The sequence below is a fragment of the Ochotona curzoniae genome, unplaced genomic scaffold (genome assembly GCF_017591425.1).
Source record: "Ochotona curzoniae isolate NIBS_2020 unplaced genomic scaffold, NIBS_Ocur_1.0 patch219, whole genome shotgun sequence".
NCBI classification, from domain to species: domain Eukaryota; kingdom Metazoa; phylum Chordata; class Mammalia; order Lagomorpha; family Ochotonidae; genus Ochotona; species Ochotona curzoniae.
The window spans coordinates 154,563-164,794 of NW_024466772.1; the positions used below are offsets into that span (position 1 = coordinate 154,563).

The following is a 10,232-nucleotide window of genomic DNA, read 5'->3' on the forward strand; positions in this document are numbered from 1 at the left end:
ATGAAATATGTGTAAGCACATATATCTCAACCTTTCTCTAAGATATTTAGTAATGCTTAAAAGACAATTCACTTTCTGCACCATCTCTATCGAATACAATTTCCAATAGTTTTTCCTGCAAAAATATGTCTATGAGTATGAAACATGATCATTTTTAAGCAAAACAACTTAGAATATGTTTTAATACTAATAAGTGAAGAACTTAATTGTTCAGAAAAATATTGTAGCTTTAGTCTGGCTTTAGTCTCGTATTTACTACATGATCAGAAGGTCGACCAGATAGCTTTGACTCCAAGAGGCTCACCTAGTGACTTAGTTCTTAAATATCCCAAACCCTCAACAGTGTCACATGGAGACCCATGCCTTTTGTTCATTCTCTTCTTTAACTGGGTTTCAGATGTTTGAAAGCATCGAAACTGAGTCTCTGAGAAAATATTACATGAGTGAGTACCGCATGCTCTAGTTGAGGCAGCCTTTCAGTGTTAGGTTCAAGGGGAAGTGCAAATGTGGCTCAAGACCTCATTTGAGGTTGACCAGATATATTTCCCTATGCTAGGCCATGTTCCTACAGTGTCTGATACAGAGCAATGAGAAGATACCCAATACCAACAAGAGCAATGTAATGACCATATTTTTTCCCTCTAAACCTAGCTACTCCAACTAGACACAACAATCTGTCCACTCATCATGTACTAAGACACCGTGATGTTGATGCCATTATCTTTTTTTTTTTATTAATGAAGTCTTAGATTATCAGAAAAATTGACTGACTTATTTAGAATAAGAAGTAGTAGCAAGCTCTATGGAACTCAGGATAATATATTCAGGCTCTTTCAACAATGAAAATTAAGAATGTTTACCGAGAATCAACTAAGAAAAAACAAATGCTTTCTCAACGATTAAATTACGGGCTATTATTTCCTGTGCTCTTAACCTACCATATTGCAGAGACCAAATACTTTTGTTAAACATACTTGTTTAAAGTCAATTCAGAACTTTCTGTTCAATAAGCCTTTCAGCTATAGTAACTGGATAAAAATTATACCAGATATGACAGTCATGGAATCATCCATTAAATTTAAGGCCAGCACTTCTAGGACCAAGCAAAGTTTGTTACATGCCTGTTATTTTGGCTTCTTGAATTCATTTAAAAAAATACTTAGTTGTAGAACATGAATAGATAAAGACTATTACCTCCTACAAATGGCTGTCTTTGTTTTATATTTGGGGACGTCAAATAATCCTTTCAAGTTTGAATTCTTTCTAGTGAATTAATGGAAGGAAATATAGCATATGTATTGTGATTACTCAGGCAGGAATCAAAGATGCTAGTTTTTTTTCCTTCATTTTTTTTCTTTCCATTTAAAACATCCAAATAACTGCCAGAACACAATGACAAGCACAAAGGATATAATTAGAAAACATATAATAAATAGGTGAGAGATACATATTGTATAAATATAGTAATTATATAAAAGAGAAATAAGTGAGTGATAAGTCAATTTGTTTAGACTGATATTAACGGGGGAAAGTGAATCATGCGAATAGATGATATCACTTTGTTCTCAGAATAACTCAAATAAGATAAAGCAAAAGGAAATCTGAGGCATGGATAGGCAACACACCTTTTCGCAAATGCTGTCGAGCCATGTTACAAGTATACGTCTTCTAAGTCCAATTCCAGGGCTCTATTCACTATACTTCCTTGTCTCCACAGAGTTGAAAATGTACTGACAAATTTGACTGCATTATTATTGCCCAAGTGCTTTGGGATGCTCTATATGGGGTCATATTCATGGCACAACGGTTAAGCCTCTCTTCTTTGACATTGGCATTCCTTATGAAAGTGTCAGATTGAGTCCTGGCTGCTCTACTTCCTACCCATATCCTGGAAAGGCTGCAGAAGCTGGCCCAATTGCTTGTGTCCCTGAATCCATGTGGGAGACACAGATAAAATCCCAGGCTTCTGGCTTTGGCCTGGCTCAGTTCTGGTTGTAGTAAACGTCTTCCTCTGTGTCTTTCAAGTGAATAAAATGGACACCGCCTACAATCCATGGAAAGTACCCAGTGAGCTCATGATATAAGTCAAGTTTGTAAAAATGTATTGGCTAGTGTCCAGACACTACACAAAAGCTAAAATAAGTTGCGACATAGCAAGTGGATTTCAGATGTTCAAAAATCTTCATGGAAATAATCTCTGAACAGAACATTTATATCAAAATTTCTCTCTTTCCCCCTTGCCTTTCCTTTTAATATATTTTCCATTTTATTTGGATGTCTTATTATCTTGTTCTAAAACTCGCACAGCCCCAGGTTCTACCATAATTCTAAACTAAAACTAACTATGCTTATTTAAATTATGGTGTAAGTTCCTGATTAGATTTGTCGTCATGCTATACAAAAGAGAAGTTTGCTAGGGCTCTGCCTCCTTATATGTGCTTATCAATTAATTTTCTTTTTGCATTGGAAATTTATATAATGATCACAATTTAATGGGCATGCAAAGAAAAGTAATTGTTCTTCCTGTTCCCTTGATAACTAGTCCCATTTCTCAGAAGCAACCAATGTTTACTCTCTTGTGTATGTTTCAGAGAGATACACTGTAGCATGTATAGGCATAATATATGTGTATATGCTCACGTAGACATACTATGTATACATTTTCACCGGTAATTGTGTTTTGGAAGGTGGATATATAAGCATATTAATTGTACTTTGCCAGGTATTTTTATCATTAATTTATTCTAAGACAAACCAGCCTTTCTTTCGATCACATATTTCTATTTCCTTCTTTCTGTTCTCCTTTAACTCTCCTGTAGTTTTTCAGTGACTATTACCTTGATACTTTACCAAGAGTAAACATTTTTTTCCCCAGTGGCATTGTCAGCTATCTTGCAATCGGGTTAGCTATATGCCAGTTGAAATGGATGCTGTTAAAATAGATAAACGTAATTTCCCCCCCAAATCATGTGCTGTATTTATGTCCTTTAAATACTTTTAAGCTGAACCAATCCAAAGCCAGGAGCCAGAAGCTTCTGAGTCTCCCATATGAGTGCAGGGTCCCAAGGCTTTGGACCATGCTCCACTGCTTTCTCAGGCCACAAGCAGGGAGCCGGATTGGAACTGGAGCAAAGAGTCATGAACCAGTGCCCATATGGGTGGCCAGCACTTAGAACTGGACAGTTAGCCATTTGAGTCACTGTGCTGGCATTTTATATACTTCTTAATAATGAGTCTCATATGTGGGCTTCATTTCAATAGGGCTTTCCCTTTTTACCTTAGCAGTAAGGATCAATTTACCTCTAGCCTGTTGATTAATTAATGGAAAGCTAGAATTAAGGGACAATAGGAATCCTGCTGTGAAACATGTGACTTTCAAATGGATAATCTAGAAAATTCCATAATATTAAGATGATTTAGAACTGAACCAATTGTTTTCCGGCTTTCCTAATGAAACCATAATCCCATAGTCACCCCAATTCTGCCTTTTCGAAGTGCCTGAGCTACTTTCCATGTGCAGCGTTGAGGCTTCTCATGCTTGTTAGCCACTTCTCTTCCTCAGGACGATGTCTCTTTCCAACACCCACCAGTGTGACTAATGAAATAGTCATGTTGAAGCTATGCTCTAAATGGATCAGAGTAGAACCCCTTCCTAGTATATCCCTGATGGATTGATAATCACATTTAAACTTCAGCTCTAATTAGTAGGCAGGAGACTTAACCAAGGGGCAAAATCAAGACCTCTGGTTTCATGGAAGCATATTTAATTTCTATTTGCATCTGAAACACATTTTGAGCTGATATCTCTTTGGAAATTGCAAGAAAGTATATTTCATCCAAATTTAGATTTGAATGTCACACACCATACTTTGAAATTCTTAGAGAAAAATATTAGTGTGCTTGCCGTGCACAAAGAACTGGAGTAAACAATTATCTCCTGGTGTTATCTATTCTAGATCCTACCACAAAAAGAATGCTATGCTGAAATGTACTTATTCCTGTTGAAATTAAACTCAGAACATAACTCTCAAGTCAATTTTACTTTCAAAGAAAATTTCATTAAAAACAAGGGGTTTCTTTAAAAGTGAGAGTATCAGAAGTACTACATTTTGCTCAAGTTTATTAAAAAGATAATACTTAAGGGCCTGGCGCAGTGGCCTAGCAGCTAAAGTCCTCACCTTGAAAGCACCAGGATCCCATATGAGCCCTGATTCTAATCCCAGCAGCTCCACTTCCCATCCAGCTCCCTGCTTGTGGCCTGGGAAAGCAGTTGAGGACGGCCCAAAGCCTTGGGATCCTGCACCTGCGTGGGAGACCCAGAAGAAGTTCCTGGCTCCTGGCTTTGGATCAGCATAGCACTGGCCGTTGCAGTCACTTGGGGAGTGAATCATCAGACGGAAGATCTTCCTGTCTCTCCTCCTCTCTGTATATCTGACTTTGCAATAAAAATAAATAAATCTTTTAAAAAAAGATAACACTTCAAGTGTCATTTCCAAGAGACAATAGTACTGACAAAAGAGTATCTGATGTGATGATGGAATAATACCATGATAAAACAGTTGAAAATGAGACAAATCACACATGTGGAAAAGAACCTCTAGATGTTGAAGGAGAATCAAAATGTACCGAGATTTTAGGACCAAGTGACTGTGAATGGGCATAGAGTATGTTTTATCCGAGCTTTGAGTTTTGAAACTCTGTGGTTTTACAGTATGGGATCCAGGTCTCTATGGATCTTGTGGAATTCAACTCTGACTCATAATTTTGTGTATACCATTCTATTTCAACCCATGAGAAGAGCCCTTTTCCCCTATAGTGTCTAAGAATGTCTCTCAGTTATAGAGCCTCAGTCGAAATCATTTCTGTTTCCATTTTCTAGTGTATATCCATCTTTCTTATTGTACATATGCCCACTATGGCATTTTTCAGAACCCCTCAGGGATGTGGAATAGATACACAGTATTTTACTGATGTGAAGATATGCAGAAACATTGTTTCTGTAAAATAAGCAAAATTATGTAAACATTTCTCTTTTGCCAATGCATGACTACAATGAAACCAAATAGTATCATATGTAATGAGACTTCTAAAATGATTTTCTTTTAGTTGAATAGTCCATATTTGGCCCTCACTTTTACACTTGAGGTCAAATATTTCCCTTCTGTCTTCATTAATTGCCATTATTGTCATCATCATCACAGTTATTATTGTCATGTTCATGTTTACAAATATCATAGCCTATTTGCTTGTTAGCATCTGCAGGGAAGACGTCACTAGTCTACATGCAATTACATTTCCCAATCACCCTTTGTTTTTGCCTGTGTATGAAATACCTCATTGATACATTGCCAAGTAATTGTGGCTAAGTACTATTCATGGTGTTCCTAGCCTTCTTACGTTCTGTTAGTGCTTTATGATCATCTAAGATCATCTTTGCTTGCCACTCTGACAACTGGCTCGTCTCTCAAAAGTTCTGAACCACTTCCGTTACAATGACTTGAAAGTACTCATCTTCATAATTGAGAGGATTTTCCTCTTTTCTTTGTATTTGTTTCCTAATTTTGGAGAAAGCTTTTTCTGTTCTCCCAGTATTTTCTCTATGTGTCATGTAAAGAAGGTACCTTTTCTGCCCTCTCAGCTGCAGTGTGGGGTGGATCAATAAAACATGCAAAAAGGATCATCAATAAAATACGATAAAAGGCTCCTATTATACAGATACATAGACTTCCATGAGAACACTATGGAGGGGGAAATTAGTTCGAAACAAAGTGGATTTTTTCACAACTAGGAAAAGCCAGGTTCCCTAGGATGAAGAGAACTCTGCGTTCTAATATAAACGCTCCTTTTAAATAAGGCTTGAAGGAGAAGCTGTGTTCAGTGAAGTGGAGAATTAAAGAGATAGGAAGACAAAACTCTGTGAAGCTCATTAATGTTAGAATCTTAAATGACATCCAGCCATTTCTCTTTTGTAAATCATTACAATATCCTGCACTTAGACCTTTAAATAGTAGATAGATTGCAAAAAAAAAAAAAAAAAAAAAAGTGGATTTGCTTTGCCCTGACACTTTCATCATTTGTCTGTCTTTAGAACTGCAATAAATTTCATTTCCAAAGGATGACATTCCCAGAAAAGCCAGAAATAAAGCTGTGTATGAGAATTATGGTTCACCCTATGTGGTCACTTTAAGCAGTAGGAAAAACATGAGTGATTACTGTTCCTTGTACTTTCTGAAAATTTTTTTTTCTAGAAAGAAATGAATAATAACTGCTATCAAACAAGATTTTCATGCATTTGAAAAAATTTCCATCTTGACATTCTTTCTGTGAAACTTTCCATGAATGGCATAGTAAGGAAGCATGTCTTCATTCTTACAGATCGTACAGAACGCCTTATCTACATTTGGTAATACTTACTGTCTCTAATATAATAAAGCATTATCCTCTCTCTCCACTGAATTTTTTGTTGTGAACACACAAACTTGTTTCATTATTCAATTTTCAAAAGCATCCAGCAGTTAGCATTTTGTGTATAGTCCAGGTTCAAAAGTTGTTGAATATATGTATGAATGAGCTATTTTTTGAAAGCTGAAAGCTGATTCTTTGCTTGTTGGTAATCGGCTATTATTTCAAATATTGATTTCCAATGCAGTAACCACAAAATTAACAGCAAATGAGATGAACATTAATTTTTTTTCTCTTAAAATTAAACTCTGAACTTAGCTATCTGATTTGGAGATATACTATAAATGCAAAATGACTTATTTTGCCAAAATTTTGATATATTCCCTTATGAAATGCACCCACAGCTGAGTATATTCAGAGGTGTACCAGGTAAAGAAGAAATTAATTTAGGACTTAGTTTTCAGGCTTATATTTGCCAATAATAAAAATTAATAAAGTTTCAAGGAAAGCAATGTAATTAAAGTGATAACAAACCAAAATAGTGTATGAATCATTATACAATATCTATAATATTATGGGTTTCTGTTTTTACAAAATATTATGAACACTTCACAATAGTGTTAAATTAAGCTACAAAAGATAACTGTCATGTAAAACAGGAGTTTAAAAAACTAAAGTATCAAAATAATTTATTCTTTTTCTTGAAGTAAACTAAAATTCAGGAAACATTTGTTTCTATACACTAGTAACTACATTTCTGTAATAACAGGCAAAACCACAATCTCCTTGATTGTCTTCTGATTGAACAGAGTATGTGTCATCATTGAGATGTTCACTTTGTAATTCTGTGATATTCATTGTTAAGTTCAAATAATTAATTTGGAATAAACATTTAGAATATTTACACAGGAATCCTTTATTATTATTATTATTATTAGAGCATCTTTTCACAAAGACAAAAAGTAAAGAGGCCTGAAAAATGACATGTTTTTATTATTGAGACTTAGTGGCACTCTGATGTAGATATTTAAAACTAAAAATCAAAGATGTTGTTGTAAACATTGAAATTTGCATGTGTCATGGAAAACTTCATGAAAATCAAGTTCATTTGGTGCTCTTGAATTCCCTTCCAGCTGCATTTGCACGTAAGACAACCTCTGTCAGTAGTTTTATTTGTGGAATAGAACACAGAATTTTTCAAACATGGTCAGTAATAAGTAAATATAAAATTTTGAATCAGTGGCTAAATCAAATAATGCTAAAATTAAGTAAACACTATACTTGCTGTTGTCTGCATTTTATAATTTGAAAAATACCTGAAAATATTTCTCAGGATAAACTACTCATACATTTAGAAGGCTTATGAAAAGATTCGTGTAAGTTTAAATGGAACCTACCCTTAAAATTTGGACGGATTCTTGCATCATATCCTGATGTCCTTCCCATTAATTTGTCCAAGAAATCCGAGGGAGACAGAGTCTGTGAAGGCTGTTTTCCAGACCTGGAGTCATGGTCTTTGCAGAAACTCGTCCTAAACATACCATTAACTCTTTTAGAAGCAATTCCATTCTTATATCCTCAGAACTAATGTTCATAAGATGTTTGACATCACATTATGGTAAAGATTATTTGATGTGTTAATAAGACAAGTAGAAAAATGCAAAGTCTTTGGTCAACTTCTGAACTTGTATATTGTCTGAAGTTGGCTTTAAATAATGGGAAGGATAAACCCTGAGTTTCTGAACTTAAACTGTAAGATGTTTAAAATGGGACAGTTTGTGTAGTTTTTAAGATTTAAATTTTGTGTCTACAAAGGTTTTTCTTTGTAGAGTTAGAAGTGAGGATAATAGTATCTGCAATTAATGTGATTGTCTTAAAATAATTCCCCATGCCTTAAGGATGTTCTGATATTTCAGCCCCAAATATAAGCTCTCTACCTTTTATAAGAGATGTAATGTGGGGAGCCAAAGTAAATGGTATAGCTAATTACCCCATTTTTTTTTATCACCTGCTAGATTCTATTTCAAATCTCATGTTAGTATTTTTCAATGTAATGACTAAAACAGAACCTTTACTTGGAAACTCAGCTTCATTTTAAAATTGGTCAACAATGAACAAGTCTATCATTTTATGAGAACTTATTCAAACATGAATATTGAAATTGTTGACTCTCCAATTAGTATTCATGAAAGAACACCTATAAAATGATTTTTCTTTTGAATTATCAAAGACACTAAAAGTTGACTGAGAAATTTTTTATGTACCTGGTAAAAAGAATAGAAAGTCTATAAAGGAAAAGATTACATTCTTTCTATTTTTTCAAAAAGAGAAATAAATATAAATGTAAATATTATATAAATATTTGGTAGTACTTGACATAACCATTCAGAAATACTCACATTCCCATATGTAGACTCATCTGATTAATCAAATATTATTTGATTATGATGATGTGGTAGTGGTGAGGATGATGATGATGATGATGATGGTGATGATTCTAACAAAACCCAGTCTACAGTTTTTTCTTTATCATAGTAGGAGGTGTAACCCTGAAAGGAACATAGTGAATTTTCCCAGTATTTATAGCATGATTGCCATGTATTTCATTTCACTTGGCTCTGTGAAAAAATATAAAACCTGGTGAAAATTCAATGAAGAGTTCTAAAATTTTCTTTAACAGTGATTCCTATTAGTATCCTGCCATCACTGTCTACTGTTAGATGGCTATTTCACTTATAGGTAATACTTTAATGCTTTAAAGTATCAATTGGTTTGACAATTAGGTGGAAAATGCAAGCATGCAAATAGTAATTTCTCACTTGCTTTAATTATTCATGCTCCATTTATCATATCTACATAAATGCAAAAATGTCATGTTAATTAAATTGTGATGGGCAATTGATTTCCAAGTAGATCATACAGTAGAATATAATGTTGAAAATATATTTCAACATTTCGAGAAATTGTGAATTATGGTCTTCATTGTTTCTGAACTACAAGTCTCAAGTTGGCTGAGAATCAAGATTCTTTTATATTTTATATAAAATGATATGCTCCTAGTAAATTATTCCCATCACTTCCACCACATGGAAACTATTGCATCCAATAATCCCTTTAAATGACTTCCAGAATAAATCAGAGGCAAAAATATCACCCTTATAGTGAAATGCAAAAAAACATGCAACTTATCAGACTACCTTAATATGACATTGGCTGTGAAAATGTGTGCTGAAATGTATTGAGTGGAACTATGAAACATTAAACTTGCTTTTGTAAAAATTACAACCTCCCACCATAGCTAAGATTTTTAAATGAACAAAAAGAAATCTAACTGTTCTCTGTAAAATTAAAATAATATGACCCAGGAAACAGGAAAAAGATAATAATTACATGATATGTTCTCTTTTAAACAGTTTTCATGTGCAAATATCAGCATGCAAAGTCGTTTCACCTACCTGAAGTGATTTGTCTCTAAGAAAAATGCAAGCAAGGCTGTCAAAATGTTCACTAGCTGCCGATTCATTCCTGTTTCTATGATGCTTGTGGAAGATATCCCAAAATAATTCCAGAAAAAAAAAAAAAGCTAGGGAAAAAGTGTCTATTTATTGTCCAGATTGAAAATCTGGCAGGAATCTAGTTTCCTTGAAGATCAAAAAGAGATTTGGGCTTGTACAGTTCGCTGAGAAATAACAAAAAGTGCCAGACCTGGGCATCATGGTCAGGTCAAACCGAGGCTCAGGACCATCAGTTAACCCAGGAAAGACAAAGCCTGAGAATCCCTCAGCTGCTTTTCCTGAGTAATAACAATAATAATAATAATAATAATAATA

At 34.3% G+C, this 10,232-nt stretch overlaps 1 protein-coding gene across 2 annotated transcripts in view; it reads right to left on the bottom strand.

Annotated features, from left to right (window-relative positions):
- The window catches only part of LOC121166753 (glycine receptor subunit alpha-2), a 153,235-nt gene extending 143,310 nt beyond the window's left edge, over positions 1–9,925 (bottom strand). For both annotated transcript variants that reach the window (XM_040996033.1, XM_040996034.1), the window contains exons 1-2: positions 9,858–9,925; positions 7,800–7,933 (exon numbers count right to left, since the gene is read on the bottom strand). In XM_040996033.1, coding sequence (XP_040851967.1) covers positions 7,800–7,933; positions 9,858–9,925 — 202 coding nt within the window. The remainder of the gene's footprint in view (positions 1–7,799; positions 7,934–9,857) is intronic.
- Positions 9,926–10,232: the final 307 nt, after the last annotated feature.